This window comes from Heterocephalus glaber, unplaced genomic scaffold, assembly GCF_053883595.1.
Source record: "Heterocephalus glaber isolate CG9 unplaced genomic scaffold, H.glaber_assembly_v1.0 deba00001600, whole genome shotgun sequence".
Classification (NCBI taxonomy): Eukaryota; Metazoa; Chordata; class Mammalia; order Rodentia; family Bathyergidae; genus Heterocephalus; species Heterocephalus glaber.
The window spans coordinates 37066482-37091312 of NW_028258372.1; the positions used below are offsets into that span (position 1 = coordinate 37066482).

Consider the following 24831-nt stretch of genomic DNA (forward strand, 5'->3'; position numbering starts at 1 on the left):
CTGCAGGCTTCGCTCCCTCCGGCTGGATGAGCGCCCAACCCCCGGGCCGGGGATCGTTGAGGGCCGCAGAGGCGGAGCGGGGCGGGCCTGGGCTGGGGCTGAGCGCCGGGCGCGGTCGGCCGGGGACCAATCAGTGTGCGCCCCGCGGGGACGCGGCCCGGCTCGGCCGGGATAAACCAGCCCCAGCGAGCCCGCGGCCCGGGACTTGCGGTGCAGCCGGCTTCTCTGAAGAGCCTCGCCCGAGCCGCAGCCATGGTCAGGGGGACCGGGGCATCGGGCTCCAGGGGGGCTGCGGCCGGGGAGGGCGCCGGGACGTGGGGAGGGCGGGCTGTGGGCAGGAGGGCGCCCGGCGCTCCGGGGAGTGGGTGAGCTGCGCTGGGGTGCCCGCGGAGTTTGAGGGTTCGGGCTGCGCTCCAGCTCGGGATGCAGGGGTGTGGTCCGGAGGGGACCTGGGACCCACCCGAGAGGCGCCCGCCCAGAACCGCAGTCCCCGCCTGGCCGGGACAGCCGGGACAGCACGCTCCCGCGCACAGGGACCTGCGGTGACCCGGACCGCGCAGGTTTCTCCAGTGCAGAACGAGCCCCCGAGGCCTGGGGAAGAGGAGCCAGTCTCTGGGTTTCACATAGGGACTGCTCCGCTTCAGCCTTCAGGGAGGAGGATAAGGCTGCTGCCAGGCAAGGCCTTTCAAGCCCTGACCCCGCTCACAGCCCGTGTCTGCCCCCACCAGCATGAGTGCGTCTCCATTCACGTGGGCCAGGCTGGGGTGCAGATGGGCAACGCCTGCTGGGAGCTCTACTGCCTGGAGCACCACATCCAGCCCGATGGCACCATGCTCAGCAGCAAGAGCCTGGGATACAGAGATGACTCCTTCAACACCTTTTTCACTGGGACAGAGGCTGGCAAGCACGTGCCCCGGGCTGTCTTTGTGGACCTGGAGCCCACAGTCATAGGTGAGTGGGCAGCGCACATCTGCCAACCCCGACGTCGGCCAGAAGCTCTGCCTGGGGGAAAGCACCCGGGTGCAGGGGGTCCCTGGCCAAGCACAGCACCGAGCCTGAGTCTGTTGCTCTTGCCTAGATGCTGTCCTCAGGAGGCTCCTGGGGATTCCTAGGCTGGGAGGACAATCGGAGGCACAGTTCTGCCGGGAAAATACCAGATGTTTGAGTCAGAGCCAGACTAGAGTGGAAGCATACAAGCAGAAACTTTGAACTTCCTTTGCCCAACCCTCAGGCCCTTGAGGATAGCTTTGCCTGAGGGATCGGGAGTGGGGAACATCCTGACAGCTCCCTGCTCACCTAACAGAACCGAGGCCACCCGATGGGGCTGGGCCCCTGTGAGCCTGACTGCTGCTTGCTCCCTGGGCTTTTCTGCTTCCCTCCTTCTCCCTCTGGAGCTGCTCAGGTTCCGTTTGTGGAGACGGTTCCCTTCCCCCACCTTTCCGAAGATGCTGTGCAAGAGGTTAAACAGAGGACTGGGCTTTTTCCTTTAACCTACATTCTTAACCTAAACAGAAGTGAGATTCCTCTACACTCTGAGTCCTCCTAAGCAAATGAAGTGGCCGTGGTTAACAGAAAGGCCTGTAAAGGTGCCCAGGTGACACCAGGCTTTGGAAGTGGCTTCTGGAGCTCCGGGTATCCATTACTCTGCTGTGCAGTTACACTCAGGGGAGCTTAACAACAGGTTGTGACAACAGAGGGCCAAGGGTGCAGCTCAGTGGCACAGCACTGCCTGGCAAGCTCAAAGTCCTGAGTTCGATCCCCAATACCAAAAACAAAAACAAAGCAACAAAGGTTCTAGGGCCTTGTGTTCCTTGGGGAATGAGACCAGCCTCTCTTACCTTCGTCCCCTCTTTCTCTCAAGATGGGGTAAGAACTGGCGCTTATAGGAAGCTCTTCCACCCTGACCAACTGATATCTGGCAAGGAGGATGCTGCTAACAACTATGCCTGTGGCCACTACACTGTGGGGAAGCAAATCATCGATTTGGTGATGGAGCAAATCCGAAAAGTGGTGAGTGGCACCAGGTTCCCCTGGCACCTGCAGGACACTGCATCCTTAGCCTCCCTCCCTGGCCTGGTACAGGAAGGGGAACCACAGCCTGAGGCTGGTACCTGACTCCATTCCTCTGTCCTGTTGTCCACTCAGCTTCCCCTAGGGGGCGCTCTGTGTCACATCCTGGGAGGGGATCTAGGGCTGGAGCCTGAAGAAGCTGCTCTGCCCTGAATTTGTGGACTCGGGTTCTTGTCCTGCTGGTTCCACCTTACTTGCCCCCTCTGCTTGATCCTAGGCTTCTTTGAGCTGTGACCCGTCTCTAGCAGCTGCTCCACTTGTTGTTCTTAGATTTGTACAGATCTTTCCATCTGGGAGAGGCTCTGCTCAGCTCCTAACCACTTTCCTCTTTGCCCATCCCCTGTCCAAGGCACCGAGAGTCAGGCCACTGGGAGCTGGGGCTTTGGCTCTCTTGCTCTTCGGGGACTGTGTAGACTTTCTCTCTGCTGAGCAGTAGACTGAGGGCTGTACACGTTCCAGGAAGAACCCTTGGCACGGGATTCTGTGTTCCCCTCCTCACCACTGCAAATAAAACAAAGCACCTCCTAGGGTTAGACCTTTCTTGGACTGTCATTTCCCATATCTGCTAGAGACTGATGCTTTTCTAGACCAAGGAACAGCTACATCAGGATTAGCTAGGGCAGCTGGAAAACCTGCAGGTTCCTGGGCTCCAGGCTAAGGTGGGACCTGGGGATTCCTGTGTATCCGAAGACACCGTCCCCAGTCCCACTCCTGCACGCAGAGGCCAGAGCAACACGGCTGAGCAAGCCCAGCTCTGACTGCGAGTCCTGTGCCTTCCCCACCCTCCTCTGCCCACCTCACCCCTGCCACTGCACACAGCACTGCCTTCCTAGGTCAGCTGTCTCCCAGGCGCACCGAGCCTCTGCTAGGTACTCTTCTCTCACCTCTATCGAGGAGAAGCAGAGGACAGGAGGGCACTTGGCCAGGGGTGAGGGTGGGGGTGGAAATTTCTACATCATAATTGGTAATAGAGGTGTAATGCTTGTCAGATCATTCATTTTAATGACACTTTCAGGTCAGGAAAGAGTTCCCTGAGGACAGCTTTGGGGACAGGGCACATGTCATCTGCATCCTTAACAGTGTGGTCTCTTCCTCTAGACGGATCAATGCAGTGATCTCCAGGGCTTCCTGATCTTCCATAGCTTTGGGGGTGGCACAGGCTCGGGCTTTGCCTCTCTGCTGATGGAGCAGCTGTCTATGGAGTACAGCAAGAAGTCCAAGTTGGAGTTTGCTATCTACCCATCCCCCCGAGTGTCCACAGCAGTGGTAGAGCCCTATAACTCCATCCTGACAACCGACTCCACCCTGGAGCACTCGGACTGTGTCTTCATGATGGACAATGAGGCCACCTTTGATATCTGCAACCGCCACCTGGACATCGAGCGGCCTACATACAGCAACCTCAACCGGCTCATCGGCCAGGTTGTGTCCTCCATTACCGCCTCCCTGCGTTTTAATGGCGCCCTCAACGTGGACCTCGCAGACTTCCAGACCAATCTGGTGCCCTATCCCCGTATCCACTTCCCGCTGGTGACCTACTCACCCATTGTCTCAGCTGAGAAGGCCTACCATGAGCAGCTCTCCGTGCCACAGATCACCCACGCCTGCTTTGAGCCCTCCAATCAGATGGTCAAGTGTGACCCTCGCCGTGGCAAGTACATGGCCTGCTGCATGCTCTATCGTGGAAATGTGGCTGCCAAGGATGTGAATGCCGCCATTGCCACCATCAAGACCAAACATAGCATCCAGTTTGTGGACTGGTGTCCCACGGGTTTCAAGGCAAGTTGGGGATGGAGGGAGGCCTGAGCCTGTGACCTGCGTGCCTCTGAGGAGGGAGATTCCTACAGAGCTGCAGACATGACGGACAGATGTACTGGGGAAGGGGAGAACGGGGCAAACTGCAGTCTCAGAGGCTGCTTTTAGCTTGGTCCATCCCAGGCGGTCTGGAAGCCGGGCCTTTGGACCGGAGGCCAGGGAGGGTTCTCCTGGAAAGATTGCTCTTGTGAAAGGAGAAGCGTCAGTTTCATGTCACTTGGCCTGGCAAGGAGGCATTTGCTAGGCGCGCCAGTCAAGTTGAGGGGACTGGCCTCGCTCGTGAGTGCTGGTGACATAGCCACGTGGTATGGCTCCCCTCGCATGGCAATGCTGTGGAAGCCCAGACAGGCCTCCCGTCAGACTGAGGGAAACAGGTCCGAGACTTCTGTGTTTGCACTGTGAATGCAGTCGCTTTTGCACTCATGCAGAAGAATTTGTTTGTGCCCACACTGCCTCACTCCCATTCCCAGGCTGCTGGGCATGAGACCCAGTTTCAGTGTAGGGGCTTTGCTCTGGGGGGCAGGACACTGGGAAGAACAAAGGTGGCAGCGATGCCATTAGAAAGCATGCAGCTTTCCTGCCCTGTGACCCTGCTGTGGGCGTGACCACAGTGAGGGGGAGGCAGGGATCCTGGTCATCAAGATGACAGCCGCCTGCTAGTGGTGGAGAGCTGTTCTGCAGCGCAGCATGAGAACCTTGGGGCAGGACCCAGCCGGGAGAGCGCCCTGCTTGCATTTAGGAAGAGCTGGAGCTGCCCAAAGGAGAGCAGGCTGCTGGTAGGAAGTGGTAAGCTTGCTGTCCCAGAGGCCATCATGGCAAATTGGCCATGTTTTAATGAGGGGGTGAGGGAGTACTGAATAGGAAATGCATTTAATATACTGTCTTCTGGATACTCCAGTATTTAAGTAGGTTAAGTTTAGATCCAGCTGAAGAGTTGGAGAATTTTATGTTGTTAAACATCGTTTTCTAAACTCCACGGAAGTACAGAGATTGGTACAGCTTACCCCACATACCCACGCCCGAAATTTCACATCTAAATCTGTTCCCTTTGTTTATGCTTCGCTTACCTGTTTAACACCTCATGATGGGGCTCTCATTTGAACCTGTTATACTTCTGCCAGCTTGAACCACATCAGGCGGCATGGGACAGTTCCATTGGTGGTACAAAGTGCCTGATGGGGCAGTCCTGTATGTACCACCAGTGGTTCAGCCTGGTGGGAACCTGTTAAACCCACCTATTTAGTTATATCTAACAAAATTAACAGTACTTCCTCTAAATGAGAATATGTCATTAGTATACAAAATTTCCCAGCTGCTATAATGCTTTTTATAATACATTTTAAAAGAGAGGATCTAATGAAGGACCAGCCTGCCCTCCCTTATACAGCCCTAAGGATTTAACCCAGAGCCCTCACACCGAGCCTTCTATTTTTTATGTTTAGCCCTTTTTCTTTTTTTTTTTTGGTACCGGGGATCGAACTCGGGTCCTTGCGCTTGCATAGCAGGCGTCGAAACCACTGAGCTAAATCCCTGGCCCTATTTTTTCTTTTGAGACAGAGTCTTGTTACATTGCCCAGGCTGGCCTCACACTTGTGACCCTCCTGCCTCAGCCTCTCAGCGTTCTGAGATTATAGGTGCCCCTCTATACCCAGGCACCACCACCCCCTTTTCTGGGCAGTGACTTTGAAGGGACTGGACTTGTCTCATTGAACGTCTCACGTTCTGGATGTGTCTGCTTCTTTGCAGTAGTGGTCTTCTCTCTCCACTTGTTTCTTAAAGGTGGGCAAATGCCAAATGACTGCCCGTTCCCCGGTTACAGTGTCGGGGCAGACCCCTTGCAGGACACACTGAGCCTGCCGCTTAGACTACTCTCTGTTTCTTCCTAGGTTGGGATCAATTACCAGCCCCCCACCGTGGTGCCTGGGGGTGACCTAGCCCAAGTGCAGCGGGCAGTCTGCATGCTCAGCAACACCACAGCCATTGTTGAGGCCTGGTGTCGCCTCAACTACAAGTTTGACCTGATGTTTGCCAAGCGGGCGTTTGTGCACTGGTATGTGGGCGAGGGCATGGAGGAAGGAGACTTCTCTGAGGCCCGAGAGAACATGGCTGCTCTGGAAAAAGATTATGAAGATGTGGCCACGGACTATGTGGAAGAGGAGGATGGGAGCGAGGACTACTAGGTGGTCTTGGCACCTGCAGTGCCTGATCTTTCACTCCCCAGTTTGGTTCACTACTTCCCAAGGCTCCACAACCCCCCGCGAATACTCGTGTGTCGCAGACACTGTAGCCTTCTGCGCAGGCGCTGGCCTTCCCGACAGCCTTTGCGGTGGTCCTTAGTGGGGCGGCCTGGCCGCTGCGTCGGGGACCCCGGCCGCAGGGCCCGTGAGCGCCGCCTGACGCCTGTGTGTGCTTCACCCGCGCCGTGCTGCTGTCTCTTCCCCTGGGCCCGGCCCACCCCACCCCAAGGAAGGCTAAGCCTGCTAGAGGGGCCTGACGGCTCCCTGCCCCTAGCACTCCGGGGCAGAAACTGCTGCATTCCAGGCCTGCGAGGAATCTAGCCGGTAACTGGTCTCCCTCCTCTTGGCCGTCGGAGGGCAGCAGAGGCTGAACCTCAGTCCGCTCCTGCGCAGCCATCTTATGTCTTCTGTGAGGAGTTCGGGCTCTACCCGAGGCCTCATCAAGGGGCAGCGCCGGGAAACAGGGCTCCCGGCCACAGGGGCTGTCGCTGTGCGGTGGCCTTCCACACGGGCTTGGCCACCGTGTGGGGCACAGTTTACAGAGGCCGCGTGCCTTTCAGGCCAGGAAATCCGTACCCTTTTCTCCGAGGCGTGCGCAGTGAGGAAGTGTGGGTCAGAGGGGAAGGGCTGGGCAGAGGCCCCTTCCAGCACCGCCCGGGAAGGCGCTTCCCTTCGTAATGCACGGGACGGGGCGAGGTCCGGTCCAGGAGAGGGGCAGACTGGCGCTCTCCGAGAAGGTGGGAGCGTGCAGGGCCAGCTCCGCTCCTGTCAGGCTGACCCGGCCTAGCGTGCCCACCCTCGTACTCTGCCTGGACGGGACGCTCATTCTAGCCTGTGGCTCACCGCGTGGCTCTGCTCTTTTTTCCTTTCCCCAAGAACCGGGGAGTCTTGAGGCTCCCTCGGAATGTCACCTGTGGCCTTGTTTGGGCTCCAGAGACTCGTTGCTAGCAGCATCCTAGAGACTGAGTCCCCCCATCTGCTCGCCCTGCCTGCCTGATACCCCGAGGGCTGGCTGATAGGGTGGAGCCCCGAGCACCCCTAGCGTAGAGGTGCCTGCACTGGATAGGGGCCTTGGCCCTATGTGATTGTCTTTCCCAGGCGGGGTGCCTCCCTCCATTTTCCTTTTGCATTTCTTATTTTTTATGGTGCTGTGGATTAAACCTCGGGCCTTTGCCCTGAGCAACATCCCCAGGCTGTTTTGTTTTTATTTGAGACCTCGTCTTGATAAGTTGACTGGGCTAGCCTTGAACTTGTGGTCGTCCTGGCTTAGCCTCCGGCCTTCTGGATTACATGTACCACTGTGCCTAATTTTCCCATTTTCCCATCTTCCCCGTGCCTACAGTTCTGAGTATAGAGGCCCGACAATCTCCTACATGGCTGTCATTCCCTTTTCCCTCAGTCTTCACAGTCCCCCAAAGACAAGACTGTATTCGTTTGTGTAGGTTCCCCGTAGCCCAGCTCTGACACTGTATTTTCCTGACTTGTGCCCCACTCACCCCCACCCCCTACACCACCAATGCTCCCTTGATACACTTGTTGATATTCTATTGTTAGTCTGTCTCTGTGTTTGTCTCTGTCTCTCCCTCAGACTGCTCCTGGTGGACCAACTCCTGGTTCCTCTAGTACTTGAAGGGCTGGGACTAGATGGAGAATGAGGTGGGGAAGGAAGGGAAAGAGGTTAGACAAACCTGCCCTAGGATGGTGCCTATTAAATGACATGAATCTGTTCAAATGCTCAGCCAGTGTCTTCACCCATGGGCCTGGGGAGCTGATTTTTTTTCCTTTCTTCCTTTCCTACTCTTTTACTCACTGAGCACATGAATTTATACCAACTAGCAGTTCTTCCCCTATTACCCCAAACCTCGAGAGAGACCACCCCTCCCAGCCCCCAGTGGCCCAGGAAGCAGGAGGATGTCCACTGAGGGCTGGGCTTCTGCTCTCACAGTCTTGTGATAGATGCAGATGACATCAGTTACCAGTCAGGGAAGCCAGCATTTGGATCAGCTGCTGGCTGCTCTATCTCCTCTCATGGCCCACACATGGGGCAGAGCGAAGGTCACCTTCTCTTCCCTTCCCTTAGCACTTAAGAAATACACAGGAACAACTTTGTCAGATCAGTGCCTTGTCTTGATCGCTCTCACCCCCTTCAATGCAGTGCACAGGGCCGAGTGCCAGGGAGAGTTTTGCCTGGGTTCCTTTCAAATTGGAGCTTTAACAGGGTGAGCCTGGGGAAGACAAATTCTTGCCTTGGAGCTTGTGATCTGAAACTACTGTCACTGGAACGCTTACTGAGCTTTGTATTTGCAGCATGAGCAGGAAGCAAGCATCACCCTTCTCAGGTTGTGAGTCTTCTCACTGGTGTTCCTGAATCAGGCAGCAATTGGGCTGTAGCCGTGGCCAGAGCAGGTCTGACCCTAGATCACCTTCCATTTGTAGCTGCCCGGGGGCCCTGGAGCCCTTGGGACTTGGCTCCTTGGAGTCCCTGGAGGGCAAGTTGACTGTTCTGAGGGTGACCTGGGAGGAAAGGCTGGGGGACCTCACCTAGATGAGTGGGAACACTAGAGCCTCCTCCAGAGCTCCTGACTCATGGTGGAAAGTGAATGACTCTCTTCTGTCTGGGAATGTAGAGATGGGCCAGGAGACTTGACTGTTTCTTTTTCTCTGTGGTGCATAGTTTCAGTCAGCGTTCCTGCCTGTCAGACTGGTTCCCCACCTGCACCCTGAGCTGTGCCTGAGCTGCAGAGTCTTGGGATTGACTGCTCCAAGCAGTGTAAACTTGTTTGCCGTTGGATGTATTTTTGCTGTTGTACTGGCTGGATATGGTTAGTGTGTTAGCTTTCTGTCACTACTACCAAATATCTGAGATAATTTGTAAAAAAGAAAAAAATCAGGGCCATGTGCAGTAGCGCACATCCATAATACCAGCTACTTGGCCAAGGCAGGAGGATTGGAAGTTTGAATTCATCCTGGGTCATGTATTGAGACCCTGTATCCAAATAAAGGGGGTGTTGGTGGTTTGAGGATGTAGTTCAGTGCTAGTGCACTTGCCCATCAGGCTTAAGGCCCTGGATTCAATCTCCAGTACCACTATTAAAAATTAAAATAGGGTTGGGGTTTTTTTGCTCAGCTTCAGAGTTTCCAGCCCATGATCTGTTGGGCTGTGGCAAGGCAGCGTTTCATGGCACAGCATGTGGCTGAGCTAAACTCCTCACCCCGTGGCCAGGAAGCAGAAAGAGAGGAGGCCGCATCACTAATAACCCAAGGACCTATCCCTAGGCTCCTCCTCACAGTTTCCACTTCTTCTGCACTATCTTGGGCACCAAGCCCAGGAGCCAAGGGGAGAGATTCTTGGGATCTGACTTCCTTTAAGAAGACCTTTGCTGTCCTTCCTATTCTCAGCTCTACCCTGCATCTCCACCTTCAGAATGTCCCAGGGCCTCCAGTTCCTCAGCCTTTTGGAGATTCTGTGACCTGAATCATCTTGCTCCTTGTAGGCATTCAGTCTTGTGCAGTAGTAGTCCTGCTGGCAGAAAGAACCTGTCTGCAGTCTGTCTTTTTAGCTTCTGTCTTCCTTAAAGCCGAGAGGAATCAGGATGAGATGTATAAACAGTGTGCCTAAAGGTTGCAGAATCCCCAGCTCAGCCAGCAGAGATTTCTGGGAGGACTGGCTCTTGAGCCAGACACTGGAGATGGGCTGGAATACAGGGCAGGGAGTTCAAGGCAGAGGCTGGTCTAGAGAAAAGTATGAAAAACCTGAACACAGCATTTTCAGGTGACCTTGCGTAGTTTATATCTGAAACTTGAGAAGGAAAGAGAATCTAGAGAAAGAAGTACAGTGCTGAATAATCTTGGTTTTGAGACATTTTCAGACGTTTATAGAGCAACTACTATGTGCTATGGGTTATTCTAGATGCTAAATACCCAAAGAAAATCCAAAGAATTTGAACTTTTAAAAAAATCCCCTTCAGCAATGATAGCAAACCTTTTAGAGTTTTCAATGATACAAACAGCTCTCTATGGCATACATGCTATAGTTTGCCACCACTGCCCTAGAGTGTGCTTGTCCAACAAGGTCCCACGTGCTCCCAGTGGTGGCAGAGAATAGAGTGAGAATCTCTGTGGTAGGGCAATGGTTCTTTTATTTTCCTAAAGCATTAAAGCATATTTATTAGTATATGTGTGTAATACTTGATGATTATATTTATTTGGGGAATTGGTACATATACATGTCACATCTTTTTAAAAATTCTGTTTTATTAGTACATGTTTGCAATGCATGAAGTTTATATTCATCTTAAGGACTAGGTATATTTATAGCACATCTTGATTCTTTTTTGTTCCCTTTCCCCTCCCCACCCACTTTCCTTCATCTGTCTCTAGATCCCCTTTCCCGTATTTGTTATTATTATTATTTTTTAGTTTATTTTTCTAATATATAATGTTTACATGCATTGTCAGAATTTGGTGCATACATAAGACACATCTTAAATCTTTTTACTACCCCTTCTTTTTTGTTTCTCCCTCCCCTTGCCCCAGTTCCTTTAACCCCTATTTGCTAAAGATCTATCTCCATTTCTTTTATCAATTCTTTATTTTGTTCTTTATTTATAATTCTCCTTACTCAAATGAGAGATCCAATACAATATTTAAGTTTGTGTGCTAATTTATTTCACTTAACATGATGTTTTCCAAATGTATCCATCTTCCTACAAATGTCTCAAATATATGCTTCTTTATAGCCAAGTAGTATTCTATTATATATAGATACCACATTTTCTTTCTTCATTTATCTGATGATGTAGAAACAGGCTGCTTCCAGAATTTAGCTATTTTGTACTGATAGACACCTTGGTATGCATGTATTGCTATAACATGACGTATTTAGCTCTTTTGGGAAGATACCTAGAAAGGGAATAGCTGGGTCAAATGGAGTTTCTAATTTTAGTTTTTTGAGAAATCGCCATACTGTTTCCATAATAGTTGTACTAGTTTCCATTCCCACCAACAATATACAAGGATTCCTTTCTCACCGCAGCCACACCACCATTTGTTATTTGATTTCTTGATGATTGTCATTCTTTCTGTTGTGAGATGAAATTGTAGTGTTGTTGTTGTTGTTGTTTGTAGTGTTGTTTTAATTTGCACTTCTTTAATGGCCAGTGTATCAGTCAGTGCTCACTAGAAAAGCAGATTTCATTTAAGATAAATCAATATATAAGGATTTACCAGGTAGGCTCACAGTGGCTGCCTGCAGAGTTGGGTGTGGAAGAGTACAAAAGGGCTGCAGTTCCAGCAGAGTGCAGTGAGAAACAGCGCAGCCTGCTTCCCCAGGGTCCTCCAGGTCCTCCTGCCGATGGTGGTGGGTGACCCGGGGGCCCGAGGATGAGCTGCACCTCTGCCCTGCAGCCTCTTCCATCCCTCGCTGTGATTGCCCACTGGCTGGGCCCAGGCTTTGAAGAATGGGCAAACCGCTCCCCGACTCCACTTCAATGACCTGATGGTGGCGGTGGCCTCAGAGCCAGAACCCCTCAGACCAAAGGGTCTCCCGGTCCAGCCTTGCTGGCCTAGGCAAAGGCCCCTCCAGCAGTTGAGGACATGGCGCCTTGCAGTGGCTGCAACAAGGCATGGTGAGAAGAATGGCAGCCTCTGGGCCGCAGCAGAATGTAGTTACATCAAGGTCCAGAGAAGGTGGGTCCGAAAGCTCAGCCACTTCTGGTCATAGAACTGCGCAGATCCAGGTCCTGAGGTGACTGCTGTGTTCCAGTTGTGGAGGAGACTGCACCTCCTTGCCACAAGGACAAATAAAGCCCTCACCCGCCCTGGAAGGTGATGGAGCTCAGGCTGAGGACAGGTGGAAAGGCTGGTGGGCCATGGGCAGTTGCCAAAGAGAGAAACTTAAAGTAACATTTCACATTTGGCTGATTGGAAATGCCCACCCCCTTTCGGGAAGATTTACTGGCCGTTTTCAGGAGGCCTGTGTATATAATATGAAAAAGCTGCTCTCAATATTCCCCCAACCTTTTAAAAGAATACTTGCTGCATGTGGACAATACAGATGTAAAGAAGTTGCTGGCGTGTGATAAAGTAGTTAGAAAAACGACACGTCTTGGAAACGCCTATTTATTTTTTAAAAACTGACAGAAAAGAAACGTTTTCTGAAAGTGACTTTGAAATGAAGATGGGTAGACCACCTGGAGAAGCGACACTAGGAGTGATTCTTGGCTGCATTTGTTCTGTGAGAGGACTCAGAGAAGACAGAAGAATGTCCAGTACCAGACTGGTTACATATAGAAGAGGTTGTTTGTATTGTAACCATTGTTTTGTGTGTGCATTTTAGTCCTCACTAGTATGTATATAACTGACAATCCTAAGTACTTTATTGAACCATCTGGTCTTTTGAGATAATTCTCAAGTGCCTGATACATGTTAAAAAGTAGTAGTAGAGGGCCGGGGATTTAGCTCAGTGGTTCCAGCGCCTGCCTCACAAGCACAAGGTCCCGAGTTCGATCCCTGGTACCAAAAAAAAAAAAGTAGTAGTAGTAAAATAACACATTTTGTAAATTTCTTTTTGTTTAGAACTCACATGAAGTGTTATTTTGTGAGGGGGAGTAGGCAAACCCCCTCTTGAGTAGTACACATTGTTTATGCACTGGTTCTTGGAAGAGAAGGAAATGCAGAGCGCTGTGCTAGTGCACTTATAGCAAGGCAAGTTACTATTGTTCCTTATATCTGTGCATTTTTACTTTGCTGTGTATGTAGGGTATATAAAGGATAAATGAGACCTTATACAGCATCTAGTCTTGCTAGATGTTAAAGAGGTTGCCAGTTTTGATAAAGGTAGAGTTAGTAAACTAACAAATTTTATACATTTTGCATTAAAATTCCAGGAAAGATTTTCTTCTGAAAATTTCAGCATTTTAACCCACTGGGCTAGTGGAGAAAGGAAGGGTTCTAGACTAAAATGCTCATATCTTCAAGACACTTTCAACTATTGTTACATGTATGCAGTTTAATCAAGACTGTTGTGTATATATAATGGACAAATTGAGTCCTTACTTGAAACATCTAGTCTTACCTAGATGTTTAGAAGTCCCCAATGTATGTTAAATGTAGAGGTAGTAAAATATCACTTTGTAATTATCTTTTTGCTAAAGTTCATATGAAATGTTGACAGGAATGGAATGGTTAAACCACTTCTTGAGCAGTATGGTACTGTCTGTACTTGTTCAGTGGTTTGGAGGAGGTAGGAGAGAAGCGATTGCAAAGGTATTATGTTGGTGCATTTGTACTTGGACATTTTGAGACATAATTTTTCTGTATGTTTTGTGGGTTTTGTTTTGCTGTGTATATAGTGTATATAACAGACAAATAAGTCCAAATTTTGCAACATCTAGTCCCTAAATGTTACAGAAGTTGCCAGTGTATGACAAAGTAGTAAAGTTAGCACATTTTGTAAACCTGTGTTGAAATACACAGAAAAGCTTGTCCCCTGTAAATGAATTTTGGATTCAACCATCTCTAACATTACATATTCCTGTACTTGTTCACTGGGTTGAAGGCAGAGAGAAAGAAGTGAGGCCAAAATTATCCTATGTGGAAGATACCTCAGATTACAACCTTGTGCAATTTTATCAGTGCTGTACGATAGCAGACAATTTCTTATATGAAAAATCTAGTCCTAGATATGTAGAAGTCCTTGATATATTTAAAAGTAGTAGTAGAAGAATAACGCTTTGTAAATAGCTTTTATAAACGGATAGGAAATACTATGTTTGCAAATAGAATGGTTAAACCACCAAAAAAAAAAAAAAGGGCTGTCTGCTTACTGGAGATCCAGAGAATCCAGTCAAAAGTCAAAGGCCTGGAGGTCACTGTAGAGGCCCATGTGAGTCTGTATCAGGAGGCTGAAGGGTCTGTGCTAGAAGCCAAGAGATGACATCCAAAATGAAGGCGAAGAGGAGTTCCATCCTCTGAAGAAACAAAACCGAGCCTTCTCTCTTCGGGATACAACCCTGTTGGTTGGTGTCCTTCACACCCACCCTGGGTCTTCTGTTTCAGTAAATCTCTTCAGGCACACTCTTATGTTGATCAAAGTAATTGTTTCGTATTCAAATTGACACAACAGTTAACTATCACAGCCAGAGAAGTTGAACATTTTTGCATATGTTTATTGGCCATTTGTACTTCTGAGAAGTGTCTGTTCATTTCACTTCTCCATTTTTTGACTCAGTCTTTTATTTTGGGTGGTCTAATTTTTAAATATATTTTATATTTTATTTTTTTATATATACTAGATATTAGAGCTCTGTCGGAGGAATAGTTGGCAAAAGTTTTTTCCCATTCTGTAGGTTGTCTCTTCACTCACTGATTGTTTCCTTTGTTATGCAGAAGGTTTTTAATTCAACATCATCCCGTTTGTTGATTCTTGCTGTGGTTTCTTATGCAATTGGAGTTCTGTTCCGAAAATCTTTGCCTGCACCTATGACTTCAAGTGTTTTATCTTCTAGTAGGTTTATTGTTTCCATTTTAATGTTTAGATCTTTGATCCATCTTGATTTTAGTTTGGTACATGGTGAGAGATATGGATCCAGCTTCAACATTCTGCATATAAAATAACCTGTTTTCCCAGCACCATTTGTTAAATAAGCTATCTTTCCTCCAACATGTGTTTTTGGTCCCTTTACTGGGTTTTCTTTGGTACCGGGGATTGAACTCAGGACCTTGCACTTGCGAGGCAGGCGGCGGAACCACTGAGCTCAATCCCCGGCCCCCTTTAATGTTTATTTAAGCAACCTTTGTGGACTAGTATGTGGTCTGTTTTGGAGAAAGTTCTGTATGCTACAGGGAAGAATATGCACTCTGTTGTAGTAGAGTAGAACACTCTGTAGATAGCAATTAAGACCATATGTTCAAGGACGTATTTCAGCTCTAGTACTTCTTTGATTCTTTATTTATTTGATCTATCTCTTTGCAAAAAGTGGGTTTCTTGATCCCGACTGCATATTATACAGAAGTAAAAAGCCTTTCTTTTGTTTAGCAGGGTGGAGTTTTTGCTCTGTTGCCCAAGCTGGCCTCGCATTTGAGATCCTCCAGCCTCAGTCTCTCAAGTGACTGGGATTACAGGCACACACCACTGCACCAGCTTTGGTAGGGACTTTTAACAAATACTAATGCCTGGATCTGTACTGAAGCTGCCATACAGTTGTGCTAGGGTGACTCCAAAGTTTTTGTATTTAATTTTCCTAAATGAAGCAAATGTGCAGCTGAGCTGAGAACCATTGTCCTAGGGGTCTTTGACATTTGTGAAAATGAAGGGTAATCAAACAGAGTTGGTGCATACTTAAATAGAATTGTTCCTCAATCAAAGGATCATAATCTAAACAAAATATAGGTTTAAAAAAATGAAGAAAAATTTGTTCCTGAACTTAAGAAATTTGAAATCATCTTCCTGACAAGTTACTGTGTTCATTTTAAACACTTTATAAGTGCTTCTTTTTCAATTTTTATTTTTGTTATATCTGTTTGCAGTATATAATGATTACATTTATGATGGAAATTTAGTACATGCACATGACACATCTTAATTTTTTCTTTTTTTCTAATTTATTTTTTATAGGTACATTTTATATATACATAATGAAATATTCATCATAGAGAATTTGTACCTGTACATAATATATTTTGCTTTTTTTCCCATTCCCCTCTCCTCCCTTCAACCCTTCTTCCCCTCCTTATTTATAAAAGCTTTGTTTCCAGTTTTTCCCTTCTATTCTTTTTTTTCTTAATCAGTCTTGGCTTGAAATCCATTTTGTCTGAAAATAGAATAGCTACCCCTGTTTTTTTCTGTGTTCCTATCATGTGGAATATTGTTTTCCATCCTTTGACTTTGAGTCTATGAATTTTTTAAATTAAATGTGTTTCTTGTATGTAGCATATTGTTGGATCTGGCTTCTTCATCTATTCTCCCAGTCTGTTTCTTTTGATTGGTGAATTGAGACCATTTACATTCATGGTTATAACTGATATGTATTGACTTATTCTTGTCATGTTATTTTCCTATTGTTGATTCCCTTTTTACCCCTCTGTTTAATTATTTGCCTTGCCTAGTGGATTCAGGACCAAATTACATGAGGAAAATGTTGGGGACCAGGCCATGTGAATTAGGTCTTGCAGTCTGGAGGCTGGTGTGACTTGCTTTAGAAATAGGGAAATATGTGGAAGGCTGCATGTTTCCTCACTGTATGGGGAAAGCTCACAAGCATGGTAAGATAACAGGCAAGATAACATCTGCTGAGGACAATGGAAAAAAATGCAGGAATCCAGCTATGGAGAAGGACTTAATTGTAGGGGACATTACTAGAACCTTTGCAGTGAGTCCTAGTCTCCTGCGAGTCACAGCAGAACAAGGCGAATTAACTTATTATACAGGAAAGGTAGAAAAAATGAGACTTTGAGAAGAAACTGAGCTTTGGGTCTGATGAGTGCTGCTCTGGGCAGCAAAGAGGAAAACCCCGTTTACCTCACCTTTTATTCAGTACATCAGGAGAAACAAATGTAACAAATGACTTGCAGAGAGTAAACAAAGTAACAATCCAAGAACAATGAGGAACAGAGTAGATGAAGATTTTGTTCCTCCCAGGATGTCTTCAGCTGGTGTAATCTTGTCCTGGAGCATCACAGCATCACCAGATCATTGAGGTCTCAGTTGTGAAAGGGGGAGGGGCCCAAATGGAATTATGTCTCAAAATGCCATAGCTGGCCTGTAGGCAGGAGAACTAGGCCTAATCAAATGATTTTTCCCTAAAATTTTGTAGCATTGCTCCCGACACTTAATCCCCATAAACTTGTTCCCTTTGTATGGATTAACTTGTTCCCCATTTTTTATTGCCCCATTACTGCAGTTGCTTTTCCAGGAAAAGTACACTACCTTTCCTTGTGCACTTCTTGCTGGCTAAAAAACCAGGTCAAACATGGAGTTTATCGAGGTTGTCCACTAGAGGCAGGCTCCTCCTAGTGCCCCTTATACTTGAATACCTGTCTGTCTTTATTCTCTGTGGTCCCCCCTACAAGTATCCAAGGGTCTGGATCAGCCCCCAGCAGATTCATTCTGTTGGGATTCATGGAATTGTAGTTCTTCAATCTCTTTCTAGAATGTCCTTCAGAACATTTGAGAGTAGTGATTTGGTGGACATGAATTTCTTCAGGTCCTCTTTGTCATGGAAGCATCTTATTTCTCCATCAATTTTGAAAGATAGTTTTGCAGGGTGCATCAATCTGGGTTGGAGGTCTTTATCTTTTATGGCTTGAAATAGTTCACTCCAAGCTCTCCGTGATTTGAGGGCTTGTGTTGAGAAATCTGCTGTGATTCTGATGGGTTTTCCCTTATATGTGATTTGTTTCTTTTCTCTAACAGTTTTTAATATTCTGTTCTTGTGTTGAATTTCTGGAATCTTGACTATTATATGTCTTGGTGTAGATTTTTTTTTTGATCATGGCTAATTGGAGTTCTATATGCCTCACTTATCTGTATGTCAAATTCTTTTTCTCTGCTTAGGAAGTTTTCTGCTATTACTTCTGTGAACAGGTTTTTTTAATATCATTTGTGCTATCTCTTGCTTTTTTTATTGACTCTGATCAGTCTTAGGTTATTATTCTTTGCATCATCTAGCAGCTGTTGGATTGACTTTTCATGGTCCCTTGCTATGTTTAAGAAATCTTTCTTTTAGTGATTGCTAACCACAATCCTGTCTTCTATATCTGATATTCTATCCTTTTTATTGGCTCATTCTGCTGCACATACTTTCAATGGAATTTTTAATCTCCTGGATATCTGTTTGAATCTGTTTCATGGATTCCAATTCTTTACTATGTTAGATGTTCATGGTTTCCATCATTTTGCTAAGATCCTCAATTTTTAAAAAATCTGTATCTGCTCTAGAGTCACTATGTCTTTCATTATGGTCACCATCTATGTAGTTAACTGAAAAATCATTTCTGATTTGATTTTTTTTCTAGAACTTCATACATCTGTTTTGTTACTGCTGTTGTTACCACTTTAGAGAGTCCAGGTGTGTGGATTTTGAATTCTTCAACCTCATTGCCCACTGGATTTGCCTTTGATATGCTGAAAGTCTGGAATTGTATCTTGCCTAAGTGTCTTCTCATTTTCTATTTTTTTAAAGTTTAATTCCTGGGTTGATATGTGTAAATTGCTTATGGCAGGTAGCTTTATTGATAGTATTAGAACTCTTAGGAAATTACTACTTCTCAGAGATGTCTTCCAGGGGTAGCTAGCTTTTGAGTTTTGAGTCTGTTGCAATGTCCTATCTCTTCAGTTTGTTGAGGATGAGAAGTTGCTGCCTATTAGGTCTAGCCCCTGGTTCTTTGGCATGGGCTCACAGTATTGTTTATGATCATTAGGCAATCTCAGTCTTGGCATACCAGAAAAAACAACTGATAAGAACAATTATATCACCCTAGCTAAAGTAATAGGATCAGCAATAGTAATGGCATCAAATACAGCCTAGTAAATGACAGACTCTGGTAACTATTAATTTGTCACCTTTAACTGTATGAACTATATTTGTGGTTATATAACAAAATCTAAAACAAATGCCCCCAATATGGTTACTTTACCTTCAGGGAAGAAAATTTAAAAGAGGTTAGAAGGGAAAATAGAAAAATTGGTGAAGAGGAAGATTAGAACCAAGACTGGAGGACAAAGGAAGATTACATGAACTTTGGGGAACTAGTGAAGTGGATAGTAGGGAAAGAGAGAAGGAAGAAATAAAAACAAGAACAGAACAACAACAAAAACAAGAAACAGTGTTGACACTCATATGAAAAACAAGAATGAACAATCAAGGAAAAAAAACAAAAAAAAACAATAAAGGGAAAAAAAGAAGAAAAGCAGAAAAGAAAATGGCCACTTCAGGACATGTCTCTGCTGTCACTGGTAGACAGAGTGGGCAAACAGAGCCCAGATACATGTTCATTAATCCCAGAAAGCCACTTGTAGATTTACAGCACAGTAGTGGATAATCCCACCAAGTCTGCACGTTTAGTTCCACTGAAGTTCAGGCTGGTTTCTGGCTGTGAGACTGGAACCAGATTTGTTGAGCCCGCAACACTCTGTGTGCCTCCTGCTGGCTTGAACTTGACTCCTTGACCTCCTGCTGACTTGAACTTGGTTCCACCTCACCCTTACACTGGGAACCACTAGATGGAGCCAGCTTGCAGCTTCTCTGAGATCAGAGTTCAGTTGGTCCTTCAGCAAGATGACTACCACCCAACTGCCCTCTCTTGGGGGCATCTGAACCTGAATAACTCACCAGCCACTGCAGTCCACAGCATCCACTGATCCAGTCCATTGGTGCATTTCTCTGTGGAGGCTTCTGATATCACCAATAGTCACTGTGCACTGCAGGTTTGAGCTACCCTGCCCAGTGAGTCAAGGCTTAGGGAGAATGCACCATTTGCCACCTCTTTCTGCAATGAAGTCTCTCCACTCTCCCCATGGGCTTCAATTCTCACTTCAATACTTGATAGGTCCCAGAGATCCACATCCCTTCTTCTTCTCTTCATGTTGCTATATTCCAGCATCTGGACACCAGATCTCCAAGAGGCTCTTTCTCTGGTGTTCACTACTCTGCCATCTTCCTGGAACAACCTTAATTCTTTTTCTATCCCATTATCCTCCCCTTCCTCCACTTTTCCTCCATATCCTGGTCCTCTTCCCACTTGAAAAAGATCTATTGCCTTGATTCCTATTAAATATCTTTTATTTTGCTCTTTAATTTATTTATGCTTTTGTTTCCTCATATAAGAAATCATATAATATTTGGGTTCATGTGTTTGATTTATTTCACTTAATATTATGGTCTCAAGGTGCATTAATTTTCCTAAAAATGTTTCCATTTTATCCTTTATATCTGGATAGAATTCCATTGTACATAAATACCACATTTTCCTTATCCATTCATTTGTGGGCTTTTTGTCTTATTTTGCATTTTGTTTATATATTATGTTCCTCATATAAGAGAAACAATGTGATATTTAAGCTTGTGTGTCTGATTTACTTCACTTAACATAATGGTCTCAAGGTGCATCCATTTTCCTACAAATGACTCAATTTATCCTTCTTTATATTAGAACAGTACTCCACTCTTTGGAGTTACCACATTTTTTTTACATATTCGTCTGTTGATGAACATACAGACTTCATCCAAAACTTAGCTGTTATGAATTGTGCTGCTGTAAACATGGGTATGCAGGTATAATTGTAATATGATGTCCTTAACTATTTTGGGAAGCTATGTAGAAGGGGAATGGCTAGGTTGAATGTAATGGGTATTTTCAGTCTTGGGGGGAGTCACCATACTTATTTCCATTTTGATTGTACTAATCTACATTCCCACCAACAATATAGAAGAGTTCTCTTTTCCTCACAGCCTTGCCAGCATTTGTTATTATTTGAGTTTTTATGGTAGCCATTTTAGACTGGGTCTTTTTTTTTTGTACTGGGGATCGAATGTGGGACCTTGTGCTTGCGAGGCAGGCGATGGAACCACTGAGCTAAATCCCTGGCCCTTGGAAGCTTTTTAATTTTATATAATCCCATTAGTTGATTCTTGATGTTGTTTTTATGCAGTTGAGGTTCTGTTCAGAAAGTCCTTGCCTATGCCTGTGACTTTAAGAATTTTATCTGTTTAATCTTCTTGCAAGTTAAGTGCTTCTGTTTTAATATTTAGGTATTTTATATATTTTGATTTTAATTCAGTGTATAATGAGAGATATGGGTTCTAAATTCAATCTTCTGCATGTGTATATGCAGTTTTCCCAGCATCATTTGATAAAGAGACTCTTTCCTCCACCGTGCATTTTTTTGGCCCCTTTGTTAAATATCAGATGGCTGAATGTGTCTGAGTTGTTTCTGTACCCTTATTCTGTTCCATTCTTCCACGTGTGTGTGTGTGTGTGCGCGTGCATGCTGTCTTTATGATGGTAGCTTTGTGATATTACTTGAAATATGGGATTGTGATGCCTCCTCCTTTTCTCTTGTTGCTCAGAATTGCTCTTTGCTATTCTGGTTCTCTTCTTTTTCCATATGAATTTTAGGATTGTTTTTTCTCATTCTTCCAGGAATGCAATTGGTATTTTGATTGGGACTGTACTCAGTCTATGTATCAGTTTTGGAAGTATGGCCATTTTGACTATATTGGTTCTACCTATCTAGGAACAGAGGATGTCTTTCCATTCTTGGATGTTCTCTTCCCCTTTTTCAGAGTATTGTAGTTTTCATTGTAGAGATTTTTCACTTCCTTGTTTAGATTAGTTCCTAAATTTAATTTTTCTTGATGCTATTATGAATGATATTTGTTTTCTATTTTTTTCAGTGGGTTTATTATTGGTATACAGAAATACTATTAATTTTTGTGTCAATTTTATATCCTGACACCTTGCTGAATTTATTAGTTATAGGACTCTTTTGGTGGAATTTTTTGGGAGATCTATGCAAAAGATCATGTCATCTGTGAATAAGTATAGTTGGATTACTTCCTTTCATATACATTTTCTTTTTTCTCTCTCTCTCTCTCTCTTTCCTGATGGCTCTGGCCAAACACTGCCCCCCCCCCCCGCCCCGCCAGAGGAATTGAACTCAGGACCTTGCACTTGCCAGGACGGCACTGTGCTGCTGAGCTAAATCCTTAGCCCTGTGGCTAAAGTTTTGAGTGCTATGTTGAAGACAAGTGGCAAGAGTGGCCATCCTTGTCTTGTTCCTCATTTTAGAGGCATAGCTTTCAGTTTTTACCAGTTTCCTATGATGTTCCAAGTAGGTTTCTCATAAATAGCTTTCACCAGATTGAGATAAGCTCTTGTTGTAGTCAGGGTTTGCAAGGGAATAGATTTAATACAGGACACATAATTTATAGGATCATTTTATGATATTCACCCGAAAGTCAAATGCAGAAGAATGCAAGAGATCTGTCTGTGTGCTAGAGACCCGAAGAATCCAACTGGTGCCTCATGTGAGTCCTTATCAAGGATCTGCACTAGGAAGGCCCAAAGGCCAGTGGTGGAACCCAGAAAGTCTGCACCAGTCGGGTAAAGGATCCATGCCAGAAGGCTGAGGGATCTGCACTGGAGCCAGGAAGAGATGCTCAAGGCAAAGACTGGAGCTTCCCTGAAGAGAACAGCAGCCATTCCTAGCAACACTGAGGACCTGAGCTCCTCCTCGGATGAGAACAGCCAAGTTTGTATCAGGAAAACCAACCATAACAAGCTTCTCCAGGAAAACCAAGAGTATACCATCTTGCCCTCCAGTTCTCCTTTTATGCCATTGGCAACAATCCTCAGGTGGGTCTTCCATGCCCAGAACCATGCTGACTCAGTTTAGCTGGAAATTCCCACTTAAGCTGACCATTAGTTAATCCACCACAAGCTCCTTCTGTATCTATTTTCTTCAGGGTTTGTTTGTTTGTTTTTATCATTAATGGGTATGGGATTTTGTCAAAGGCTTTTCCTGTGTGTTGAGATGATTGTGTGATTTTTGTCGTTGCTTCTAGTTTTGTGATGTATTATATTTATTGATTTCTGTATGTTGAATCATCCTTGCATTCCTGGCATGAAGGCTACTTCACTGTGATGTATGATCTTTTTAGTGATTTGTTCCATTCTACTTGTTATTGTTTATCTTTGCATCTATGTTTATTAAAGAGATTGGCCTATAGTTTTCTCTTTTAGTGGAGTTCTTGTCTGGTTTGGGAATCAAAGTAATGCTAGCTTCCAAGAATGAATTTGACAGTCCTCATTCCCTTTCAATTTCATTAAAGAGTTTGAGGAGTGCTGGCATTAAATCTTCCCTGAAGTTCTTGTAGAATTCATCAGTGAATCCATTTGAGAGTTGGGATTTTCTTAGTTTGTACTACTTCAATTTCATTGCTTGTTGCAAGGTTTTGTATCTGCTTGGTTCAGTGTTGGTGATTCATATGTATTTATGAATCTATTTTTTCTGGATTTTCTAATTATTCATTCCATTAGATATTTTTGGCATTGTTAGCTTCATTGTCTCTTTCAAGATGTCCTTGAGTTGTTTGTTTGTTTGTTAGTTTTCTGGAGTGATGGTTTGGTGGTTGTGAATTTCTTAAAATGGTCTTTGTCATAGATAGTCCTTATTCCTCCATCAATTTTGAAATATAGTTTTGCAGGATATATTAGTTTAGGTTGAAAGTTGTTTTCTTTTAGGGTTTGAAGCACTGCAATCTGTCCTGCTTTTAAGGTTGGTCTTGAGATGTCTGCTAATTCTAATGGGTTTGCCTTAATAAGTGATTTGTTGCTTTTCTCTAACAGTTTTTAAGATTCTCTCCTTGAATTAGACGTCTGGAATTTTGACTATGATACATTGTGGAGAAGTTTTTTCTGATCATGACTATTTGGGGTTCTATATTCCCACTTACCTGTATTTAAAATTCTTTTTTTTTTTTTTGTATTTTAAATTCTTATCCCATCCTTGGAAAAATTTTTTGCTATTTTTTCTGTAAACAGGCTTTTAAATGCCATTTGTGCCATCTTTTGATTTTTCATTAATTGAAACTAATTTTAGAATTGTCTTTTTTACATCATCTATCCCATAAATCATACCCATTAATGATAAAAACAAACAAACCAATCCTGAAGAAAATAGGTATAGAAGGAGCTTGTGGTGGATTAACTAATGGTCAATTTAAGTGGGAATTCCCAGCTGAACTGAGTCAGCATGGTTCTGGGCATGGAAGACCCACCTGAGGATTGTTGCCAATGGCATAAAAGGAGAACTGGAGGAGAAGGTGGCTCCATTTTTCATTTTCCTTGTAGTTTTTAAAGTATCTCTGAGTATATGGTCTCTTGGATCAGCCCTATCTTCTAGTTCTGACACATTGTCCTTGTGCTATTCATACTTTCAGTGGAATTTTTTATCTCCTTGATTTCTGTTTGGTTATCTTTTCATGGATGTTAATTCTTTGCTAATATGGCCATTCATGTTTTTTATTGCTTTGTTTAGCTCTGCTAGCTTTTTATTAGTGTCTTCTGTAAGCTTACTGATCATTTTGTTTATTAAGTTCATTATCTGTTTTGTTATATCATCTTTGACCTTGCCAAGCACCTTATCAGTCTGTGTTTTGTTTCATTTTGCTTCTGCTTTTATCATTTTGTATAGCTCAGCTGTTTGGCTTTTGATTTCTTTCCCATTAATGCCCCATGGGTCAGCTTTGGGGCAGTTGAGAGTCTTTGGAGGCATTTTGTTCTCTTTTTTTCTTGTGTTTCTTTCTTCCTTCCTTCTTTCATTCCTTTTCTTTCTGTCTGTCTTTCTTTTGTGCGTGTGTGTGTGTGTGTGTGTGTGTGTGTGTGTGTGCGTGTGTGTGCTGAGAGTTTCAGGTTATACTGGAAATACCTTTTTTGCTGGTCTAGAGTTCTCTTTAGTTTGTGTCTGCTTTCCAGTGATGTGCTCTGAGCATAGCTAACTATAGGCATTTTCTTCTGGTCCAAGATCCAACCACCTCCATCAATTTGGGGAGGGAAGGTCCAATGTAATTAGCCTGGCACCAAGTGTAATTAGCCTACTTGAATCAGAAATGAACTGCAGTATTGTCAATGACCCAAAGACAAATCAAACGTTGACATATAGTAAAAATCAATTAATTGAAACAACTATGCCACCCTGGCAATTGCA

General features: G+C 45.1%; 1 protein-coding gene across 1 annotated transcript; it reads left to right on the forward strand.

Annotated features, from left to right (window-relative positions):
- Positions 1–346: 346 nt before the first annotated feature.
- LOC101715767 (tubulin alpha-2/alpha-4 chain-like) lies at positions 347–13813 on the forward strand. Its single transcript, XM_087193877.1, has 4 exons — positions 347–951; positions 1862–2010; positions 3169–3849; positions 5772–13813. Exons 1-4 carry the CDS (start codon positions 771–773, stop codon positions 6063–6065), a joined length of 1305 nt encoding a protein of 434 aa, XP_087050003.1. The 5' UTR covers positions 347–770; the 3' UTR covers positions 6066–13813.
- Positions 13814–24831: the final 11018 nt, after the last annotated feature.

What these genes read in the sequence shown, in the direction of transcription:
- LOC101715767 (XM_087193877.1), top strand. Translation starts at nt 771, where the DNA reads ATGGGCAACGCCTGCTGGGAGCTCTACTGCCTGGAGCACCACATCCAG. An exon ending in CCTGGAGCCCACAGTCATAG is followed by an intron (nt 952 to 1,861) that starts GTGAGTGGGCAG and finishes CTTTCTCTCAAG; the next exon opens with ATGGGGTAAGAACTGGCGCT. An exon ending in TGGAGCAAATCCGAAAAGTG is followed by an intron (nt 2,011 to 3,168) that starts GTGAGTGGCACC and finishes CTCTTCCTCTAG; the next exon opens with ACGGATCAATGCAGTGATCT.